Genomic DNA, 24,257 nt, shown 5'->3' with positions numbered 1-24,257 from the left:
AATAGTGTGTGTGTTATGTGCCATCAAGTCACGTCCGACCTATGACAATTCTATGAATGAGAGACCTCCAAAATGTCTTATCATAAACAGACTTGCTCAGATCTTGCAAACTGGAGAACATGGCTTTTTTACTGAGTCAAGCCATCTCATATTAGGTGTTCCTCTTTTGCTACTGCCTTCCACTTTTCCTAGCAGAGAATCTTGTCTTCTCGTGTGACCAAAGTATGATAGTCTGTTTTGTTATTTTAGCTTCTAGGGAGAGTTCAGGATTGATTTGATCTAGTTCCCACTTATTTGTCTTTTTGGCCGTAACACTCAACAGTAGCAGTTTTTTTTAATACAGTGTTTATAATTGCTGCCAGATTTGCTCACTGACTGCTGAACTTGAGCACATTCACGAATTCAGAATAGAACCCCTGGGCCAAATAGTCATATGATGCTTATCTCACTACAGATGCTAATTTCTGCTGTAATCAAGCTGTGTTGTGCATTATACCTTTGCATCCTGATGCCTTCGTTTGCAACATGCCTAATCAAGCTGCATTGTACTTTGTACCTTTATATCCTGATGCACTTTCTTGCAGCACTCCGCCAACCTTCTGGCTGAGATATAAAGGCTCAGGGATTTCTATTCCTGATGAAGGGAGATTCGAGTCTTGAAATCTTATGCTCTGTAAAATTTTGTTGTCTTACAAGTTGTTACTGGACTCAAATCTTGCTGTTCTACTTCCGACCAACACAGCTAACCACCTGAAACTGATTTGCTCACTATTGAGAAACAAAGATCTCAGTGCAGAGCTATATTGCACCCATTACTGAAACGAGGTTCCATGAATGAATGGGGGCTGTTCACATAGGAGAATGGAGTAGGTGGGGTCTAAGCCTGTCCGTTGTCACCCCAATGTCTGGGATGTGGAAAAGGTTTTACTTGCTTGTGTTGATGGCAAAACAAGCTGATTTTAAATGGGATGGGATGAATTGTAGCATGCAAGCTTCCAGTCATGAAAATGTTGCTTTTTTTAAATCCTGAAAAGAAATTAGGAAAGTGAAGAGATGCAAGACTACAATTTAAAGACTCAGAATGTATATTGCATATGTATTTTTTTTTTGGCATCATACAGATCACACACATTTTTTGTAAAATACAAAACATACTTGCTCTGAGAAAAAGCGAAACTGATATGACCTCAGTGATTTCAGGTCACTGAGCAACGTGAGCAGAATGGGAGGGTCGCCATCTTGAAAGTGAAATTGCTGCAGCTCTGCCTTCAAGTTCCATTTCCACCTCATCTTAACCGATTTTCACTGGCCAGCACAGCTGAAAGACTGTGCACTACATCTCTATAGGCTACAATGCAGGTTCTCCAGTCAAGAAATATATAGCACGAAGACAGGACATCCATCACTTAGACAAGATACTGTGTGCTTGTGGTTTAAATAAAAGCCTGCTTGATAAATCTTAAACATGTTTACTTGGAAGTAACCCCAACTGAGTTCCACTGGGCTTATTATTAATTAGGTTAAGGCGTTTAGGATCTGAGAGAGACAAACCTCTGTTAGCATGCTGAGAGGGATCCAAAGAGCCTTGAATAGAGCTCCACTCACAGAAGAGGTATTTCCTGCTTTTCCATTTCTTATCTGAAATGCTGCTTTTTGAGGTCAGAGGACCCTCAGGAATATTATGAGTTGTGATACAAGGAGGAGGAAATCACTGGGCTGACTACATAGGCAATTTCCACCTATTCCCTATTCCTACTGCAGACATCCCTTATGTCGTACCTCAGCACCCCTTCTCCCTCAGAAGCAGCATTTCATAGAAGTCAGTAGACTGCAGTAGGAGAGGAGAGGCAAGAAAGTTGCATTCTACTGATGGAAAATTTAGTCTGGATCCAATCCAGCTGATGGAAGATAACTTGGGTTCCCAACCCAGATCAACTGCTTTCGGACAAAATTGGTGTGGTACAGAATATTTTCCTGCTCCCAGAAGACAGTAAAGGGCATGCCTGAACTGAAACGGAAGCACATCCCGTACAGTAGAGTAGACTTAGACCCAACCCTCTGCAGTCACTGATCTTCAGCTCACACTGATGCCCCTGACTAACTGTACCGCAAGACCCAACCGCATGACCAGTATATTCTGCCCTACCAGAAATCTATAGCTACCTGTAGCTAAATTTTCCCCACATTTCTAGTCTGCCCCTAAACCATCAAAAGAGCAGCACAGGCACTTCTAGTGCAGATGCACAATGAGTGTAGTGACAGGGAAGATTGTTTCCTAGAATTAAAGCTTGTTACCATCCTCTAAAGTATATTACAGTCATAGAAGCATCTGAAAGCAATCACATCATTCAGCTCTTCAACATGGAAGTCGTAGACATGAATAGACTGTATTAGCAACAGCTGTTTCCTAGAGGATCTGATGACAGCAAATCTGTACTGGGATGATAGCTAGCTGATGATAGCAAATCACCTGCAGCAGAGACTAAATGGGGAAAAACAACATTTTATCCCATTATAGCTTTCCGTTAAAGTTGCACACCTAGTAGTCCAATGAGTTATTTGGCCATTGTGTTCCATACCCTTCTTCAGTTCAGTTTGTTTAGAAACATTATGAAAATTGCTAAATCCATTGGCATCAGAATACTGAGAAGCACTTGTTTAAAATCTTACTATTGTATCTCCGAGGAACCTTTCTTGTACCCCAATCCTTTACATATTTACTTGGAGGCCAACACTACTGATTTCAATGCCACTTACCTCCAAATAAGAGTATGAATTAATAGTGCCAGTCCTCAACCAGCTGGTTGCTCTCACTGACTTTGCCAAGCTACACCCCCCAATACCTCCACATTTGTTGCTTATTTTAGCGGGACATAGTCTAGAGAATTACAAGATTAAGCCTAATGTGTTCCTCTAAGGCATATCATCATTAAAATGTCACTGAAAGAAAAGACTCAGGCATCCCCCATCGCTATTTCACTTATCATTACCGATGGGAGTATCCAGGGGTTGAGAACCTGAAAGGCCATATTTTCAAATCAGGTTTAATTCATGAAAAGGCCCATAACCTTTCCTCACTTCCCACTAGATGCTAGGCCTGTGATTTAAAGAAGCCTCCTTGGGCAGGCAAAAGCACTTCTCTGAATGCTACAGGGAGTTTCACCCACCCCACCACTCACCCCCTTGCCCAGCTTTTTATGCTGCACTGCCAATTGCTTCAGAAGTTCTTCCAAGATTCAGAAGCAGCTTGTCAGGCCACAAAGAGAACAAGAGACATCCTTGTAGCACAGTCCCTGTTCTAAAACACCAAGTATGTGAACATGCATGGAGCACAGGAAAGAGGGGAAAGGAACTGAACAGTCGAATGCAAGATCAGTGAACTGGGGCATCCCTGTTCATAAACTATCGTACTTCCTTCCTGCATCTCCAAATACATGAAATTCATGACAGTACAAACAGCAGCAGCAACTTTACAGCAGGCAAAGACGTTCTCCCCACCACCCAACATCAGTCCAAAAATAAAAGCGTTGATTGGCTCTCTTTAAATTACTCCATAGATCTGTAGGTTTTTCTATGTCTCTCTAAAGGTGAAGGCATCTGTCACACCCTCTGTCGGTATCTCAGGAAGGCCCACACTGCAGCTACTGCAATGGCCAGCCCAGGCACCAAAATCACAGCCAAAGGAATACCTCCAGGCTCTCCATCTCCTCGGTGGCTTGAAGGACCGTTCTGAGGCAGCAGCTGCAATGGGAAGAAGACAGTTGGTAAGACATGCATGCTTCTTAAAGCAAACGGGACCACACACTTCTTTCTATCTTTGAAAAACTGGAGGATTCTGCTCTAAAACATGATAGAAATTAACCACAGTACAGTATTAACTCCAGAAGAAATGCACACAGAGTAAATCCCACAAAGTGAACCGAGTTTATTACTATTGTTGTGGTTGTTATTTTCTTTACTTGTTATGCTCCAGTTACCACCATCACCCCTATATTATGTTTGAGAGAAGTGGCAGATTTCAGTTTTCCTACAGTGAATCATCTGTCTCTTCACTAAATGATCCCTTTGTCCTTGCTCACAGGTAGGTTCCTCAGTGTCCACTTTTCTCACTGAAATCTTACCATCATTCCTAACTCAATCAGAGTTTAAATATAATTTACTCACATTGATTTTCATTCTATCCTCACTTCTTGCATTCCATCCCTTGATTCTCTTCAGAGAGCTACCTGAGGCAGGGATCTGTCTATCCTTCCCCCTAAACTGAAGAGCACTGTACACATAAATAGCATTGTAGCAAGTATAATAATAAAATGCAGCAGCCACCTCCTGGCACAGCAAACAAGAGGTAAAATAAACCCCGTTAGAAGGATCCAACAGTCCTAAAGCACAATCTGGAGGAACAAAGAATACACACCCTGTGTTGGACCTTTAATGACACTTCATCGCCCGCAGTTCGGAAGAGATCCACAGCATGCTGGTGCAGCATGTTCTTCAGGTCCTTGCCATTAACCTGGGGAAAGCAATTTTGTAAAAGGAACACTTTAGACATAAGGGGACTAACTAGGCTGAACAGAGGATCTTCACAAAAGTAAAAGCCGTGTAGATAGTACAAATAATGTTGGTTGTTTTCATAAATCTAAACAAAGTACTTTGCATTATATAATGCATTTTAATTTTTCAAAGCGATTCATGCAATTTCAGCAACAGGCACAGAAATAAATTCTTATTTGCTAATTAACAAGATTTCCAGTGTATTCTGGATCCAGTTCATTTTTAACCAATACTATAGAGAGAGTCCCAGTAAGTTCCTGATGCACAGAACAGGATGAGTGTTATCAGGTTTAAACACTTTACCAAATTATTAAGAAACAGAAAGTAAAACAAGCAATAAAGTAGTATGATAGAACTGTTAGCTTAGATATGCCCTTTTCATTTAATGTTGAAACTGCACGGAATTGGTCCCACTTGCTTCTGAGAAGCAGCAGGAGGAAGTATTCCATGCCACTTGGGTTACACTTGACCACTGTAGAATACAGCAATCCTTAAGTGACTGAGGTGGACTTCAGTTAGGAATGCTGCAAAATTTCCTCACTCTTCACTGCAAATTTGGATGCCCCACTGAGTAAAGCCTGGTTTTCAGCATACGATACTCATGGTTTTACTGACCATAAGTTTTAAAAATTATTCTTCAACCTTGTAATAATTTCTATGGAGAAACCGAAAGCACTTACTGCTAAAATTTTGTCTCCCTCTTGTAGGCGTCCATCAAGGGCAGCGGCTCCATTTTCTTTAATGCGACTGACATAGATGCTGCTGTCATTGGAGAAGTATTGTTGGTCTGTCCCTCCAACTATGTTAAAACCCAAGCCTAGGAATGAAAACAAAGTAGAGAGTAATGAAAGCCTGCAGGACAATATGCAAGCCAGGAACTCCAAACACCGAACTCTTTCTGTGGCAAAACATATAGGGGCAATAATTAAACAGCAGAGAAATAACATTAATAAAGGTCTTCCCCATTTTAATTTCTGCTTAAGGTGATAACTGTATGAGGAGTACTACATAGACAGACAGGCAGACAGACAGACAGAGGCCATTCCTCTCTGGCTCAGGTCAAAGCCCAAAATTAAACCTAGTGACAAGGCTATAATCAAGGACATTGTCAAATATATTGTTGAAGGCTTTCACGTAGGGATCCCAGACCCCCAGTGGGGGCAGGGGATCTCCCTCCCCCACTTCTCACACCCCTCCCCCACTTACCTGAGGAGTGGGGGGGTGCACCTTCCTTGCGCGCTCCCCCACGGAGTGCTCTCGTGCACCACAGCCGCCAGGATCAGGCCTGATTTGGCCCGGATTGGGGCTGCTGCGGAGCGCAGGAGCACTCCTGCACTCCGCAGTGCTCAAAATGGGCCCGATCCATGGCAAACTGGGCCCATTTTCAGCAGCTGTGGATCACAGGAGCGCTCCTGCGCTCTACAGCACCCCAAAACGGGCCCATTTCTGCATGCATCGGGCCCTTTTTTGAGGCGCTGCAGAGCACAGGAACGCCCCTGCGCTCCGCAGCACCCAAAATGGGCCCATTCTGCCACAGATCGGGCCCATTTTTGAGGTGCTGCAGAGCGCAGGAACGCTCCTGTGCTCCGCAGCGCCCAAAACGAGCCTGTTCTTTCGCAGATCCGGCCCGTTTTGAGGCACTGCGGAGCGCAGGAACGTTCCTGAGCTCCAGAGCACCTCAAAACTCACCTCAGTGTTAATGTGTGGAGAAGATGTTAGCAGGTAATTTATATCTACTTAGGAAGGTGGGTTTAGGCTGAGTCATCCTGTAAGAGTTTCCCAGGGTGTGGAATGCTAAATGGGGGGAAGCTTCACTGTATCCTGAGGAGGTTCTTTTGCATATGGATTAGTGGTTGATATGCTAATCTTATCTGCAGGGCTATTGTAAGATGTAGAGTATTTTGTTAGTCTGTTGGTTTTCAGGACTGTATCCTTTTTTACTAAGGTTCCGGTAAAAGACACAATCACACTTATTAATCAGATTTTTCCATAGGATGTAACAGCCTTATTCCACCATTGTCTGACAACCAGTTACTTCCAATGGGATAACAAATTCTATGTCCAGATGGATGGGGTGGCCATGGGAAGCCCTCTCAGCCCAGTTATAGCAAACTTCTACATGGAACATTTTGAAAAAACAGCTCTAGAATCAGCACCCCACAAACCTACAGTCTGGTTCCGGTTCGTGGATGATATCTTTATAATTTGGAGCCATGGTGAGGAAGAATTGATGGGAGTTTTTAAACCACCTCAACAATATCCACTCAAACATACAATTCACCATGGAAAAAGAAATCGAGGGTAAACTCCCATTTCTAGATACCTTGGTCATCTGCAAAGCAAACTTCCAATTAGGTCACAAGGTCTACAGGACATGGGGACATGGATTGGTACACAAAAACTCCAATCACCACCAGTGACAGAAAAGAGGCATAATAAAAACATTAGTAGAGCGTGCAAGACAGATATGTGAACTGCACTTTCTCAACGAGGAAATTAATCATCTAAACCATGCACTTCAAGCAAATGGCTACTCCAGAAATGAAATCAGAAGAGCGATTAAACCAAGGTTAAATCAAACAACTAAGGAAAAACAGTCCCCCACAGGAAAAGTGTTTTTGCCATATATCAAAGGAATCACTGATCAGATGGGAAAACTTACGAAAAAGCACAACGTACAAACAGTATTCAGAACCACCAGAAAAATACAACAGATGCTACGATCAGCAAAGGACAGTAGAGACCCCCTCACCTCTGCAGGAGTATACTGCATACTCTGCAGCTGTGGACAAGTTTACATTGGGACCACACAGAGTAGCATTCAGACAAGAATAAAAGAACATGAAAGACACTGCAGACTTAGCCAACCTGAAAAATCAGCAGTGGCCGAACATAGCCTAACTCAAAGAGGACACAGTATCTTATTCCAGGACACTAAAATACTGGACAACACATCCAACTACTTTGTCAGATTGCACAGGGAAGCCACTGAAATTCATAAGCACAGGTACAATTTCAACAGGAAAGAAGAGAGTTTAAGAATGAATAGGGCATGGTTTCCAGTCCTGAAAACCACCAGACTATCAAAATACTCTACATCTTACAATAGCCCTGCAGATAAGATTAGCATATCAACCACTAATCCATATGCAAAAGAACCTCCTCAGGATACAGTGAAGCTTCCCCCCATTTAGCATTCCACACCCTGGGAAACTTTTACAGGATGACTCAGCCTAAACCCACCTTCCTGAGTAGATAATAAATTACCTGCTAACATCTCTACACATTGAGAGATCTTTCGGTGCTACACCTCTGAAGATGCCAGTCACAGCCATACAGCCTGGAAAATCTACAACTGACATTGTCAAACTTTTAATATGCTGGCATAGTTTTAAACTCTCTACGTGGCATGATCTCATATTAGCAAGGTTGCTGGCAAGAACAAACTAGAGGCAATAAGTCTTTGCTGTTTCTCAAATTATTTCATTGACTCATTTTTGAGCTAAATTCAAACTACTTGTTTTAAGTTTCTTTCAACCTAAATAGTCTACAACTGCTTGCTCCCATAAAAACCTGATCAAGCTTTAAATCTTTATGACAAGCTTTAAATCTTCATGGTTTTACTGCCCTATTTTGGGGACAAGGTAGCTGGCCACAAAAGATGAGGCCTTTGTGTATTATTTTGTCAAATATGAACTGTATATTATTCCAAAATAATTATATTAAGACTCGGAATGAAATTAAAAGGGATATGTTAAGATGGGATAACATTCAATTATCGTAACTGGGAAGAACAGTTACAATAAAAATGAATGTTTTACCTAGAATGTTATTTCTATTTCAGACAATTCTAGTATTGACAACTGAGGCACCATTTAAGCAACGGCAGAAGGATATATCGAGATTTATATGGCAAGGCAAAAAACCAAGGGTTAAATTCAAGGTTCTACAGGATGCAAAGGAAAGAGGTTTGGGTTTACCTGATTTGAGATTATATTTTGCAGCTAACTGTCTGATTTGGATGAAGGAATGGATATTGTTAAAAAACAGAAGACTATTAGACCTTGAAGGGCATGATTTAAAATTTGGGTGGCCTAGGTATCTATAGTATTACGAAGTTAAAGCTAATGCAGAGTTTAATAATCATTATGCAAGGTGTGCCATTTTGAGAGTATGGAATAAATACAAACTTAGGTTTTGTTCAAAAATACCTCTCTGGTTATCATCACAAGAAGCTCGTTTTAGAAGGGAAATGGTGAGCCCAACTACATGGTTAACTTATCATGACTTGTTGGAATTTTCTCAACGTCAAGTTAAAATTAAATCAAGAGAGGATCTAGCAGCAGAAGGGCATGTTTGCCAATGGTTTCCCTATATACAAATCTCAGAGAGATTTAAATTAGACACGAGGCATTATGACTTTGAGCAATCTAAAACTGAATTTGAAATTGCCCTCTGTACAAATGAACATGTTATTTCTAAAATGTATAAACTTTTGTTGAGGTTTGAGACAGAAGAAGCACAAGTAAAAGAATGTATGATTAAATGGGCAAACAACTGTGGACATGATACATTAATGGAGCAATGGGAAAATATCTGGACAAGGGTGTTGAAATTTACAGTAAGCTCTAGTATCAAGGAAAATTTCTGTAAGATGATGTATCGTTGGTATATGTCTCTGGAAAAATTGGCTAGAATGTATAAGGATGCCTCAAATGTGCGCTGGAAATGTGCTAAACAAGAAGGGGCATTTTATCATATGTGGCAGACATGTGAGAAAGCAGAGTTTCTGGTTGTTGATACAACCATCGATTCAGAAGATTTTGAAGATTAAAATCCAGTTGAAACCAGAGACTTTTTTGTTGGGAATGATGGACAGCCAGTTGGAAAGATTTGATCACAGCAGTAAGAGTATTCTATGTACAAAAGTGGAAAACTTCAACATTGCCTACGATGGAGGAATGGTAGATAAAAGTATTGGAGTTTGCGTCAATGGCAAAACTTACTTCACTGATTAGAGAAAAGAGAGATACATTTTTGACTGAATGAAATCATTTATAGACTTTTTACATGAAATAGATAAGGACTTGATGACATCTGGATTTATGGATTAAGAATGATGAACAATAGAAAAAAGAGGGCTCTTATGTTTTACTTAGAATAAGTGAGACTTTGAAAATGATGTATATTTGTTGCGGAGAATGGAAGATTTGTTTTCACTTACCGTGAAGCTTCCTTTTTCGGTGGTCCAAGAGTGGGGCAGTCCTTACTCTTTGGATATAGCTCCTCCTCTCCAAAGGCAGGGTCAGTCAGCTGATTTTGATCCCAGAGGGGAGGGGCTTGTTCATTGCCAGTCTGTTCCCAAGCCCTGACTCCCCATTACGATACCATGAGAGAAAACCACTTCCCTCAACTTTTTTTGTTTTTAAATAGTAGGTCCCTCCCCTGACACCTGTGGGAGGAAGACCACTATCTTAACTCTCCATCCAATCCTAGAAGCCACCCCCAAGAAACTCGGGTGGGTAGGACTGCCCCACTCCTGGACCACCGAGAAAGGAAGCTTCATGGTAAGTGAAAACAAATCTTCCATTCTCTGGTGGTCCTAGGAGTAGGGCAGTCCTTACTCTTGGGACATAAAAAAGCAGTGTGCCCCAAGGTGGGTCGTCCAGCTTCCAGGTCTAGAGGGTGTGCTGTAGTACCCTCCTGTCAAAAGCTGTCTCCGTAGTAGCCAACTTATCTATTCTGTAGTGCCTAATGAGTGATTGTACTGATATCCATGTTGCCGTCTTATTGATTGTCTTTAATGACTAAAGAATTTTATAGGTTGCCAATGTCGCTGCCCTCCTTAGTGAGTGCACTATTTCACCTTGAGGCATCTCCAAACCTCTGGCTTGATATGCCAGAATTATGTACCCTCTGTTCTACCTACTTAACATGGGAAAGGGCACTCTCTGTCCCAAGGAGGACCCCCTGAAAAAGAAGAAAAATACAACTAGTGTCTCAGACTTTTGAAAACTGTTTTAGTCCGACTCCTGCTCAAGTAGAAGCTCATGGTTCTACGTATATCAAAGTAGTGAGATTCCCTTTCCTTCCCGTGCTTTGGATTAGGATAGAAGGAGGGTAGTACTATTCCTACTGTCATCTTGAAGGAAAGAGCAGAGCTCCCTATCTACTGCTAGTGCCTACAGTTCTGACACTTATCTAGCTGATGTGATTCCCATCAGAAAGATGGTCTTAAAGGCTAACTCTTTTAGAGGACATGAGGACATAGGTACAAAGGGGTCTTGCTGGAGCTTCCCTCTTAGCCTTCTTCAAGTATAAAAGGCTACTGGAAAGGGAAATCCCTGGTAGAGTTGCTCCCAATTTTGGGGAGGATCCTCTCCGACCCTTCTGGGAACTCTGGGTCCTCAATACCTTAGGGAGCAATCTAGACTACAGCTCCTAGGGAAATATCTTGTTTGCCTCGGGGTGACTATGTGTACTAGGGAAAATTCCCTTCTTTTAACAGTTCCCCTTTTTTGTCTTGGCTGAGGAAGAACCCGGTAGCTCGAGTTCTCCAGTTGGAGGCTTAACAGAGGGCTGTGTTCTCAATGGCACTTGGCTCTTTAAGCTGGGAGGTGGGGGAGGATCCCACCCCTTTTCCTATCTTGGAGTTGGACCCCCCCCAGGTTGACCCTCTTGCCCATCTAAGGGTCCAGGCGCTAGGCTACTTGTTTGTATTCCTTCAGGACGTCTTAGGGTTCCTTATTTCTGTCTTGAGCCATGCCAGTAGATTTGTTAAATAATAACAACAACTGTGCTTATGTACTGCACTTCTGGGCAGATCAGTACCAATCAGAGCTGTAATAAGATCGGAATTATCATTATCCTCCCTCAATACTAGTGGGTAGCTGAGGCTGAGAAGGGAGGTTTACCCAAGGCCAGCTACTGAGCTCATGCTTAACTACAATGTTACAGCAGCTCACTTCTGTTAAGAGGCCCAGGAGCAGGCCAAAGCCTGGGAGTTTGGCAAGTCTAGGTCACAGGCTTGCACTCTCTGTGGGCTGGGAAGTGGCTAGGCCTGCCTTTCCTGGCAATATTGCCCACAGATTTTTTTTCAGGTGTCCTTGCCTGACGGTTCCAGGCCCTTGGCCCTTCTCTTTCACTGGCCTGTTGAGAGGCCCAGAAGGGAGCTGAGGCCTGGGAGTTTGGCACATCTAGGCCAGATTTGGGCTCTCTGGGGCCTCAGAAATGGCTGAGGCATGCCATTACTGACATTCCCACCAACAGAATTTTTTCCGTCAAAGGGAGAAAATGAACGTGAAAGGCACACCTCAGAAAAACCCAGCTGAAAGAGGGAGAAATAAAAGGCTCCCCTTTATTTGGGGCAAGCTGGCTCGGAGGCTTCTGCTACTCTTTTCTCCTCCCCACTTCCTTTCATGGCCCCCATTCCCTGCTAGATCAGTCTTACCGTGGTTCAGTCGGGGCTGCCAAAATTGGAACAGTTCCTCTGCTGCTGCTGGAGGCTGCTCCTACCAAGCCTGAGGGAGTTCCTGGAAATATCAGTCTCCATAACAGGCTACCGCAGACTCAAACACCGCACCCTCTGGTCGTCTGAGGGGGGATTCCTCCCAGCCTGAAGGTGGGGAACCTCCGTGGAGTTTGAGGTTGCAGCCTTGGAACCTAGGAGAATCTAGGGACCATCAGCTCTTCGCTCGCCTTTGCAGTTGTAGCCATGGAACCTAAGAGGACCTAGGGCCGTTGGCTCTAATGCTTGCAGTCGCTCCAAAGCGATACAGGGGTGGGGTAGGGTGGAAGGGCCTTTCTCTTCCTGTGTGAGCTCTGCACTGCTTGTGTCTGGCAGTTTCTTTTTCATCGAGATCGCTGCACTCTACAGTGTGTTGCTGAAGATGTCCTGCTCGGAAGGCAGGGCCAGAAAGCCTGGCGATTCCAGGGACAAGCCCCTCCCTTTTGGGATCAAAATCAGCTGACTGACCCTGCCTTCAGAGAGGAGGAGCTATATCCCAAGAGTAAGGACTGCCCCACTCATAGGACCACCGGAGAAAATCGGAACTCAATTTGTAGTTTAGTTATTGGGGGGGGGGGGTCTTCCTTTACTTGTTTATGTATTGTTAGTGTCTTTTCTTCTTTTATAATGTGTTTTTTTTATCTTGTATGTTTATTGTCCATAGCTTTTACAGTTTAAATAAAGAAAATTATTTTTAAAAAAGATTAGGCATTTTTAGTAGTGGTGTTTCAGCTGTGGAATGACGTTCTGCTAACTGGCACCAAACATTTGGGGCAACAATCCAAAACTTTTTTTTAAGAAATTGCCAGACATTTTAATGATGGTTTTAATCCACCTTTGGCTTTATCTCTGATGTGCTGCTCTTCATGTTAAAAGTTACTGCTGTTTTTAGACTGTTTGCTACTTTGTGATTTTCATAGTACCTAATGCTAATTGCTCTAAGCCACTTTGGACAAACCTCTTAGTGAGTATATAAAACACATTTTCAAAATAAAAGAATAATTTTCACATCAGAGAGATGCCAAGCATATATGCCTTTACATGAAGCTGAAGTGCTACATTCTCAGTTATTGTATAATCTCAAACGTAGCGAGAAATGCCTTACTCTTCAAATCTCTTAAAATGAAACACAGCAATACATTTACAAAGGCATAGAACTTTATGGATAGAGAACTGATGTACAGAAGATTATGTGGAATTTATACAGAATTTGCATCACTTAATTGCAATATGTTCACATCTGCTAACCCACATGATGTCCCACAGTTATTTGCACTCAGCATCCACCAAAGTCTAGATTCTAGAACAAAGAAACTTATACTGATTATATATTATGTACTGCACCAGTAAGTGAATTGGCTCAGGATTAGTGCAATTTGTATATTATTATTTATACACATACACTCTGAATCAGGATATTTAAGAGGAGGGGTAGCAAGAGGAAAACATAATAAGGAAGCCATTATGAAAGGGCATGAATGCAAACAGAGTAAAATACGGCTTGTGGACATGTCTTTCACTGGACTAGTTTCAAACATAGTTTCATGGCCTTATGGAACTGACATTTATTTTTAAAAAATAATATTTAAAGCAAAAGTCATTGGCTAATGCACGTGTGTCTGAGTGGCTGGTGGCTTTAAGAAAGCAAAAAAGAAAAAAAACCCAGTTGATTATAAAAAACCACTCATTACAACCAGCTAGGGAATAAAATGCCCTGAAAGTATGAAATAAAGGGCAGGCTCTTCTCTTACTCTTAATGAAAATTAATAGAAATTACTATTTTCACATATATGGATAAATACCATGCTGTTTGATTGCCCATGCTGTTTTAAACTAACTACATTGTCTTCAAAAGTAATACCTGTTGGAAGAGGGTGATTTTTTAGCCTTACTAAAAATAACAAAATATAACGATGGGAGATATACAGTGTTGGATCTCAAGCTTCCACAGACACTTTGAGCTTGGGGAAGGGCAATTTGAACAACCCTCCCTCTGCAGTCCCCTTCCTCCCTGCTGTTGAATAGTATGTCATGCAGCACATTGGGCTGCAGCAAGAAGAGGGACTTCCCTTAAGTGGCTTCCACATACTCAAGATCCTCTTGCACAATGCTTTGCTCCATTAATGCTCCATGTGCACAAAAGAGAGGGGCGGTGGCAATTTTAGCCTCCCCATTCTTGTTTTAGCCTCTTGTGTTGCATGGCATATTTTGGAGAGTCCCCTAACCTTCAACTCTGGCGTTGGGGGGCTCAGGGGGCTATGGTGGTAAAAATCACTTCCATTAATTCTGTGGAAACCGGCTCCTGCCCATAGCATCAAATGTGGAAGAAGGTTTTTAGATATTGTGAAAGAAAAAAAAGATAAATTATAAGGAAGGAATTTACAAAAACAGAGAAAGCTTCACACCATGAAGCACTGGCTGCTTCTCACATGGATTGGCTGCCGAGGCACCCCTAGCAGAACACTATCAAGTTACCCGCAGAAAAATGCATCAAAAAGAACAACGCTAAAGTATTTTTTCTTATTAGTTTGCCCATTTTGCTGTACTAGAAACTTCTACAACAGAACCTTCCCTGGACTAAGAGCTAAGTAACCAAGTTAAATGGTCACTTTTTTTAAAAAAAAGACATTACATATGAACACTTGTTCTTTCACAAAGGCATGTGTGAGAGTGTACGCAGCAGGGAACAAGTACCCAAGCAGAGTACCACATCCAGAACAGGATCAAAGAGAATGGTGATGAAGGCTGGCTTGACAACTGCCAGGGGTTTCAACAGACTACAGCACAGATCCTCCAGTATTTTCTTGAGTTCTAGCAATCCTTTATTTTATGCATCAGATCTGATGAAGAGGTCACGAAAGTGCAAGGTATCAGCAGTTCTTCAAAACAGCAAACCATATCACACATTTTATCATTCACATCACTTCAGTTTGCCTGCGCTTTGTTCCCTGCAAATCATGAGGGCTACACTTTCAGTTGTCTCTGCGTTCTCTTTGGGATTCAACCTGCTCTCAGGCATCATGGGCAGCCCCACTTAAGCCAACTTGTCGTCACACTCAAGCCTCCTTAAACCAGGATTCTAAACCACAGTTCAGTCCACGTACAGAACCCCAGCTTGCGGGGAGTGAAGACAAACTCCAATTCAGCTAGGTGCCTGTATTCAAACATCACAGAGAAACAGAGTTTGGTTTCAACCAAGAATTCTTAATCATGCTGTGCAGGAGAGAGGGAGGGGCATGAGCACGAGACAACCAGCTCAGGCTCATTTCTACTTAATTGGAGCTTGTGACAGTCTAAAATACCTACTACACAGGTGAGAATGGGACCAATAACAACACATTTATTTATTGACTTCATTCATACTCTATTTTTCTTCCCAATGGGAACCCAAAGTGACTTACATCCCCTCCACTTTAGTCTCACAATAACCCTGGGAAGCTGAGAGTGTGACTGGCCCAGGGTTACCCAGCAAACTGCCATAGTACAGTGGGGATACGAGCCTGGATCTCTTAGGGCCTAGTCTGACATTCTGATCACTACATCATGTTGGCTCTTGAGCAGGGTTTTGCATTAGTAGGACTAGAAACGCACATTTCCTCAGATTCCATCTCATGCATTTAGGGCCTGGTGCTGTTGTCAAGCTGGCACACATAACATAAGCAGCGCAAGTAAGAGATCGGCAGCAGTCTCATGGGTTGCCTGCTTTTCTTCATCAACCATTACCATGGGTCAGGTTCACATCTGTACCAGTGATAACTAGGTTTTCCCTCTTAACCAGGATTTGAAAGTAACATATTCTTTACGAAGGAGCATGGTCTGTCGGTCTTTCTGTCACTCACTTACGAGCATGCCTGTCTTCTACCACTAATATTGCTTCCATCAAGCAATATTAAAAGAAAATCATCACAACTTCACAATATAAAATCAGCAAAGACACTGCTCTAAAGCAATTACTGTGATCTGAAGCATCAAATGATGGCCTACACTCTATGGTTTTGAGGGGTTCAAATGACATTTGTGTCACTAAACTAAATAGAAGACCTGAATTGAACCTGGGGCTTTCTGCAGGCAAAGCAGGTGCCCTACCCCTTAGCCACAGCCCCTCCCTACACAGATCAGGTCCATGCACTGCAGACAGTAACCAAGATCGAGTCCCATCTTCTCTACCATTCAGCAATGTTGGTGTCACTTGGGAATACTGCAGTGGACTACATATGGTTCGAATCCCGCTACTGCCATGACTTCAGTAGGTGGCCTTGAGTAAGCCACTCCTCTCAGCCCCAGCTCTCCAGCTGTATTATGGGGATAATAACAACACTAATTTATTCACCGCTCTGGATGAGGCACTAATCTGTCTAGAAGAGTGGTATATACACACAGTTATCATCATCAACATCATTGTTATGCTGTTGGCATCTCACAAAGAGTATAGGTGTCTTCCTCAAAATGTTACCCTTGTGTCCAAAACACATCTATTTCAAGCAGGCCTTATAAAAACCTTTAAACCTACTTTAAAACAAGGATTTGTATTCAAGTTTCCCTGGCCCAAGTCCAACACTGTCTGGTGGCTCTGAACAGCAGCTCCACCGTGAACTACAATTATCATATGCAGGGAAGGCATCGTGAGAAAATGGGTACCCTATGCCATCAGAAGGCACATTCACATTTACACCAGTTCTCAAACGTGCACATTCCTTGAACCGCTCACGTTAAAGCACTGAGTTCTTTCACAGAATAGCTTTCCAACTTTCTGCAAAACAGCCCCTGGGGAGCGTACAGAAAGTTCCAATGCCACTCAACATTCAGGCACAATTATCCTCAATTAAACCCCCTCTTCTCGAAAAATATCATTCTTCCCGGAGAGGGGAGGTCACAAACGTTCTTTTAAGTGCAGAGATATATTTAACGACTCAACGGCGTTAAAAGGCACCCCGCTGCACTTAATGACTTAAAAGGCACGCCACGCGAGCCGGAGCGCAACGCGGGCTACCCTCTCTCGCGCCTCCCCCCGCTCTTCGAGCTGCACCGACCGGGGAACGCTTCCCACGGGTCTATTATTAATATACTACAACGGCGGCTTTCTTCTCCCACGCACGGAAAGGCTTTAGAAACGGCGCTGCAATCCAGAGCAAGGCGCGCCATTATGCAGGCCTCGGCCTGGCGCTTCCCTGCCCAAGGAATGAGCGGATGGTCGGGGCTGAAGGAAGACGGTGGCGGGCGCAGCTGCAGAGACCAGGGGCTAAAGCTGCAGACCCTCGCCCAGGCCGCTGCCCCGCACCCCAGTACCTGAAGGTCCTCTGGTGAGATTGATTACTTCCTCAGTGAGGAGATCCTCCACCCCTCCATTCATGCTTTGCTCTCTTGCAGGGCTCTGCCTCCCACCTGCCCCCCGCCCTGCACGTTTGAAGGTGAACTATAGCAGCAGCCGCTGCCGCAACACTTTCAGTTTCATCAGCCTCACAACAGGAAGAGCCTCTAAGGGTTCTGGGATTTGTAGTTCTTCTCATGAGTCACGCTCGACTGCTGGACTTCTTGCTTCATCTTAGCTCCTTTCCTGGAAGATGGTTAGCTTCTTCACCGAAAGGGCGGGGCTAGGAAGTCTCTCGCTCGCTCAGATTGTGATTAGATTTCATGTTTGAAATTGTATTTCGGGGATGATTTTCAGATTTTCAAAAAGAGAGGATGCTTTTACAGTTACAGTTGCAAACCTCCAGATGCGGCCTGGAGATCTCCTGGAATTACAATGGATCTCCAGACTACATGGATCAGCTCCCCTGGAGAAAATGCCAGCTTCAAAAAGTAGTTCCTATGGCATCTCATCCCTGTTAAGCTCTCTCCCCTTCCCAAATTCTGCTGTTGCCAGTCTCCACCCCCAAATCTCCAGGAGTTCCCCAATTCAGTGCTGGCAACCCTAACAAAATTCCAAACATTTGGAAACACCCTTCAAAGTGTTCCTTTACTTCTCTATTTTATCCTCACAACAACCCTGTGAGGTAGTTTAGTCTGAGAAACAGTGACTGATGCAAGGTTATCCAGCAAGCCTTGGTGGCCTTTATTTTGTTTATTTACATCATGTATATCCCACCTTTCTGCCCAATCAGGGCCACCAAGGCAGCTAACAATTAAAACAAGCATAATAAAAAACCTCACAAAACAGAGCTAAAAGTACATATATAAAATTGGGACTATAAAACCCAAAAGATTAAAGCAGGTTAAAATTGTCCCTCCCTCCTATTCTGCTCTGCAGAAGGAACCATGGGTAGGGAAAGGCTTCTGTTAAAATAGGGAATGGTTTCAAATGTGGTATTGCAGATTATCTAGAAAAACTGGGCAAGGAGAGTAATGGTAAGAGCCGTGAAGTAACTGAGGGCCTGAGAACTGAAACAGAACAATCGAGACAACAAACTACAGGTAGCAGTAAGTGGGACTGAACAGTTTGGAAGAAAAGAGCTCAAGAGATACAAATATAGCAATTACCAGAAGAATGTGAAATGTGAAAGAACAGAGGGGCCCAGGTCGAAAGTATTGGAACAACCATGTGAGCAGACATGCTGTTCTTCCACCTCTCCATCCCAGGTTCAGAGGGAAAGGTTCCTGCTAAGTGCAGGTTTGAACCTGAGTATTTCCAGTTGTAGATGACCACTAAGCACTACATTACAGTGACACTCTATGTAGGTCAAACAGATCAGTCTCTATGCAAAAATTAAATGGACTAGGATTGGCAATCACCAGGTGAGATCTGAAGATCTCCCAGAATTATAACTCATCTCCAGACAACAGAGATTAGTTCCCCTAGAGAAAATGGCTGCTTTGGGGACTTTATGGCATTATATTATCCTGCTGAGCTCCAGCTCCTTACCAGAACCTGCTTTCTCCAGTCTGCACCCCTTAATTCTCCAGGAATTTCCCAACCCAGAGCTCGCAGCTTTAAAATGGACCCAATTCTATCATTAAAAAATGGCATCATTCAGAAATCAATAGGAGAATATTTCATTCTCTGAGGAGGATACAGACATTAAGTCACCATTCCTCTGGAAAAGGAACTGCTCTTCAAAGGAAAATTCTCATGTGAAATAGTCAACTTAGATTTTATCAGCAGCTTTGACTGTATTCATATAAGAATAATTCAGGATCAGGGTTTTCTCACCTACTCAGGTAGGGTTGCCAGCCTCCAGGTGGTGGCTGGAGATCTCCCGGAATTACAACTGATCTCCAGGCCACAGAGATTAGTTCCCCTGGAGAAAATGGCTGCTTCAGAGGGTGATCACTATGGCATTATACCCTGCTTTGGACCCTCCCTTCCCCAAACCCTGTCCTCACCAGGCTCCTCCCCCCCCCCCCCGCGCAAATATCCAGGAATTTCCCAACCTGGACCTGATAGTCCTACACTCAGGTACTATTCATCTATTTATGAGATTTGACTCCTCAGCAATACACTTCCTAAGCATAATAAAACGAAACATAATAAAACAATAAACAAAGCATAATAAAATAATAAAACATAACAAAAGCAAAGTCAATAATACAATTTACTGTTTAAGTAGGGCATAAACTTACATAAATCAAACCATAATCAGCCAACAAAGCATATCTAAAAAACAAGATTGAAATAATCAGAAAGTTTTCCAGGCCCTCTTAAAAACAGTAAGCTCCAGCACCCCACAAATCCCAATAGGCACTGGCTCTGTAGCCTACAAGACCACAAGAAGTCCTCCTCAGAAATATGAACCACCAACAAATAATATTCTACAAATTTCATTAACCAAGGAGGAACCTATGGCAGAAAGCACTCTCTCAAAAATCTCGGACTAATTCATTACCTCAGTTTATCTTGAATTTTGCTAGGAATATTTTGCTCAGGAGGTAGGGTTTTCCCTGCTATAGTATGAAAGGAGTTTCTGCAAGGTTGAGGACAGCTACAACGAGATAAAATAAAAGTTTTCTCTCACACTGAAGAACCCAGTATGCCAATTAGATAAATTTAATCAAAAAGCAGCTCAAATTAATCTAAAGGTTGTACACTAAAATGCATTTTTCAGAATACCACCATATACCACAAAAATTTATATTTAATAGCACACTACACAAGAACCTATTTCCTAACACTGAATTTTTTTTACACTTTACTCATTCATGGCTTTGGTGTTCAGTTGCGGACATTGTATCTCTTTGTTGAAAGGAATCCTGCAATCAATGCTCTAGACCACTGAAAAAGTCTCGCACCATGGTACAGAGCCAGGACAGCAGCAATGACAGCAGCACCAAGGACGATTAGAGGCCCTATAATATATATTGCCCAGACTTTGTGTGGAGGAGGGGGCCCACTGTCAATGCTGCCACCATAGCCTTTAGTGAGACAGTATGGAGGGTCCCAGCCATAACCACAGTGACAATTTTTGTGGTTGTTACATATCCCCCTATTATGGCACTTCGTCACATTACAATCATATTTCAAGAGGGACACATTGGTGCATTCCCTGTTAATACACATCATATCTTTGTTGCAAGGAGTGCCATCTCTCACAGCTCCAGTACTGGTGATCTTTATTCCATAATGATAATCTGTGCCCCAGCATAGACTGTTGTTAACATGTGTTTGGATTATGGTGCTCTGTTCTTCCAAAACAGGTAACAGATCAATGTTTTGACACTGGAGTCGGCCACACAGGATATTCTTAGCATTACATTTGATATAAGTATCACCATTAATGCCACAGTTTCCAAAGCGGTCACCTCGAGCATTCAATTCTCTGAAGCAGCCCTCTGAAGCAACTGTTGCCTTTGAACCAAAGATCATTTTGCACTGTTTATTGTGAGTTGAGCAGTTCCCATGAAAACAGTATGCACCACCTTGACATGGAGCACCATCTTGCACGTAAACATCTTCAGGACACCACTCTGAAGTCCCATTGCAGTACTCTGGAAGGTCGCAAACGCTATTACTTGTCCGGCAAATAGTTCCAGCTGGAAGATACTGGCATTTGGAGCAGCACTCTCCAAAAGCACAAGTGACACCGGAACGCAACCTGCAATCAGACTGGCAACAGGGATCTGATTCACAACTTAGTTTTGAACCGCAGTCACATTGCTCTCCACTCTCCACTACTCTGTTCCCACAGTATGCAAGGTTATAGTGTTTTTTGGAGACTGAGGCAATTAACAAGCATTTTGCCCCATGAGATTTCACTAGGGTGAAATATTGTGTATAACTACAATTGCTGAACTGATCACTGTCTGTATGAGAGGCAGACATGATACAGGTTTTCTTTTCACAAACACAGAACTCATCATCATGCTTCATACCAAGAATATGCCCCTGTTCGTGGGCAACTATGCTAGAAATAAAGAATAAACTGGGACTAGTATATGATTCAACACCACTCGCCCAAAGGGGATTACACATTGCTCCTATATATGCAAATCCAACCATATGTCCAAAATTCTTATGAACAAGTAAGTGACCTGCATCATGTTCTAAACGTTTAACAAAGGTGTTTTTTCTCCAGTTATTGAAACTGGCAAGTACAGACTCTAGACTGTCAGAAATATTAATGAAATTCCTTTCAGACCATATTTCCAATCCTACCAAGGCCACATGAATATGAAGTGGAACAAATAGTGAGTCTATACAATGGATGATATCTAGCACTTGCAAAGCAGCAACAGTTTCATTTCTGCCAAACTGAATATATCGCTCATATTCCACCACAAATGCAAGCTTTGCATACATTCTCTGAGTCCCCCAATGTATTTCTGGATCCCTTTCAGCTGCTAAATTTTCTGAGTTTTGGATTATAGCTGCTTGTCGATGTTGTTCTTCTGCTGTCAGCCCACACCATCCCACAGCTTCCTCTTCCTCCCATTGATACACCACATGTTGAAAGGTAGTAGATGCCTCGACAGGTTCAATTTCGTAAGTCTTATTTTCTACCACCAAAATACCTCTGAGACCTCCTGAGCAAGTGCTTATCGCTGCCAAAGAGTGAGGCCTGCCCTGTACAAAACCACGGTAGAAACAGTCATCCCTGATAAAAGGATAGTCCACCTGGAGATCCCCCTCCTTGCTGTAAGTGAAAACAGGGAAGTGTTTGGGGACAAAAGCTCTCTTCTGCCTGAGATGCACTAGGTGGCTCTTCCCTTCAATCTTCAGCAGGTAGTTCACATCCTGAGCTTCTTTGTGCCCATACCTGGGGGTCTGTCTCTTTGGGATGATCACCTCATAAGAAGCATATCTAAACCCTGGAGGGGGTGTTTGGCCAACAGTGTCTTTCAAGACATTCCTCAAGATCAGCACTAACAACCACCAGGCAAGATTGTTAGTCATTTTCAAGCCAGGTTGTAAATATTTTATGGGCTACCCAACCTCTCCTTGTGATGCAGGAAAAGAAAGTCCTCTTGGTCACTAGCAGGAAAGAAGCAAAATTGGAGGAAATCTCCACTTGATACAAAAGATGAAGATTCTGTCCATAGCAACGGTTGATGTGGCTACCATTGGAATGAGGGTGGAGCTTGGTGTGTTAAAGATCACCAGACTGGAAGAGGAATGGCAGAACTAATTTGGAAAGAAAATAGTGGTTGAGAGAACATTGGCTAATAAGTATGCACAATCAGAAATTTACTGATGAATATTCAGCCAAATAGTGCACAGTTGTAAATATTAGGTGTTTGCCACATTAAAACACATTATTTCCAACGTTCTAGAGCCTTCAGAACTCTGATTGTACCATTTATTTTGGACACAATTGAGGCTTGGACAACAGTAGGAGTGAGCGAATCAGGTTCAGTATACTTTACTGATATCCCTCTATATTGGGGTTCTTTTTAAATGATTGGGAGGAAGAATTCCTATAGTGGAGTTTTGCTGATGACATCCTCACATTTGCAATGCATAGAAGGCCACAATCAATGCTTCTGAACAACCAGAATTTCAAGATAACATCATTGAATTCGATGTATTGTCGAAGGCTTTCACGGCCGGAGAACGATGGTTGTTGGGGGTTTTCCGGGCTGTATTGCCGTGGTCTTGGCATTGTAGTTCCTGACGTTTCGCCAGCAGCTGTGGCTGGCATCTTCAGAGGTGTAGCACCAAAAGACAGAGATCTCTCAGTGTCTGAGAGAGACTGAGAGATCTCTGTCTTTTGGTGCTACACCTCTGAAGATGCCAGCCACAGCTGCTGGCGAAACGTCAGGAACTACAATGCCAAGACCACGGCAATACAGCCCGGAAAACCCCCAACAACCATCATTGAATTCATTCGGTATTCTTGTCCACCCGGGATACTCAAACTGCCTGGAAGAACCCCTCATGCTTCCTTGTACAGAAGAGATCTGTATTGATGTCTGCATGGTGGGGAATTAACTTGTGTAATGGTCTGGAATGGGATCACTTGAACAAGGATACAGGATGCTACTAGGAAATTGGACACTTTAACAACGTCAGAGTAGGCAACATTGAGATGACCGTTGAGTCATCTGGAAGCAAAGCTGCAATAAGAAATAGGTGATATGGGTATAATGTTGACATGACCTCTTCAAGGCAGTCTACCTTTTGAATTTTGCACTATACTTAAACACTATTATGCACACCTCACTATTTTTGAATGGTGAAAAGTTTCAGTGGTAGTGATTACCAGAGTTGGTTTCTTTGGAATAAAGTGTGCTGGAGACTTAGGGCACTTTTGTAACATTTTCCTTTTTTACAAATACACCAGAAGAGCACAAGAGCAGGCAATGCAGCTCTCTTACAGACAGCATGTCCATTACCACCGCATGTTATCCCCACAGTGAGACAGAGAAAGGCCCTTCCCTCCAAGGTGTTTGAGCTATCTCACATCAGAGTCTATATGCCTCTCTCTGTGCTGATCTAAAACTGTCTTTTCTTTTCACACAGACACACATCTACCCTCTATGGTGGCAACAAGGAGGCTGAGATGGGGGTAGGGAGAAGAGAGGAGGGAGAGAAGGGAGACCTCTGAGGTAAACTACCCTCCTGACTTATGGTTGTCCAGATCCCACACTCTATCTTCTCCTTTTAGTTATTTAAACCCCCTCAGCCTCCCACAATCAGTAAAAGGTGAAACACAAGCTTTATCTGTCTGGTTGGTTGTGTGTAAGCTTTGAATTCCCTAATGAGTTCTCATTTGTGAACCTATCATTTGTGAATAACATAGTACTTAATAGTGAGGTAAATATAACTTCT

The 24,257-nt window shown here is 42.8% G+C and overlaps 3 protein-coding genes across 3 annotated transcripts in view; all 3 read right to left on the bottom strand.

Annotated features, from left to right (window-relative positions):
- LOC129323805 (deubiquitinase DESI2-like) overlaps window positions 1–4,444 on the bottom strand; it is an 80,908-nt gene extending 76,464 nt beyond the window's left edge. The window contains exons 1-2 of the mRNA XM_054970530.1: window positions 4,415–4,444; window positions 3,690–3,741 (exon numbers count right to left, since the gene is read on the bottom strand). Coding sequence (XP_054826505.1) covers window positions 3,690–3,704 — 15 coding nt within the window. The 5' untranslated portion in view covers window positions 3,705–3,741; window positions 4,415–4,444. The remainder of the gene's footprint in view (window positions 1–3,689; window positions 3,742–4,414) is intronic.
- SYNJ2BP (synaptojanin 2 binding protein) lies at window positions 1,068–17,503 on the bottom strand. Its single transcript, XM_054970531.1, has 4 exons — window positions 17,345–17,503; window positions 5,232–5,368; window positions 4,415–4,510; window positions 1,068–3,741 (listed from the first exon to the last, which is right to left on the bottom strand). The coding sequence occupies exons 1-4, from the start codon at window positions 17,406–17,408 to the stop codon at window positions 3,601–3,603; spliced, it is 438 nt and encodes a 145-aa protein (XP_054826506.1). The 5' UTR covers window positions 17,409–17,503; the 3' UTR covers window positions 1,068–3,600.
- Window positions 17,504–20,204: 2,701 nt separating this feature from the next.
- Window positions 20,205–22,382, bottom strand: LOC129323413 (disintegrin and metalloproteinase domain-containing protein 20-like). The gene has a single exon (XM_054969946.1). It carries the CDS (start codon window positions 22,380–22,382, stop codon window positions 20,205–20,207), a length of 2,178 nt encoding a protein of 725 aa, XP_054825921.1.
- Between the last annotated feature and the right edge of the window lie 1,875 nt (window positions 22,383–24,257).

The sequence above is a fragment of the Eublepharis macularius genome, chromosome 2 (genome assembly GCF_028583425.1).
Source record: "Eublepharis macularius isolate TG4126 chromosome 2, MPM_Emac_v1.0, whole genome shotgun sequence".
NCBI classification, from domain to species: domain Eukaryota; kingdom Metazoa; phylum Chordata; class Lepidosauria; order Squamata; family Eublepharidae; genus Eublepharis; species Eublepharis macularius.
The sequence above is the reverse complement of the archived record's forward strand: the minus strand, read 5'-3'. Positions and strand labels throughout refer to the sequence as shown.

What these genes read in the sequence shown, in the direction of transcription:
- SYNJ2BP (XM_054970531.1), bottom strand. Translation starts at nt 17,408, where the DNA reads ATGAATGGAGGGGTGGAGGATCTCCTCACTGAGGAAGTAATCAATCTC. An exon ending in TCTCACCAGAGGACCTTCAG is followed by an intron (nt 5,369 to 17,344) that starts GTACTGGGGTGC and finishes TTTCATTCCTAG; the next exon opens with GCTTGGGTTTTAACATAGTT. An exon ending in AGGGAGACAAAATTTTAGCA is followed by an intron (nt 4,511 to 5,231) that starts GTAAGTGCTTTC and finishes TGCTTTCCCCAG; the next exon opens with GTTAATGGCAAGGACCTGAA.
- LOC129323413 (XM_054969946.1), bottom strand. Translation starts at nt 22,382, where the DNA reads ATGACTAACAATCTTGCCTGGTGGTTGTTAGTGCTGATCTTGAGGAAT.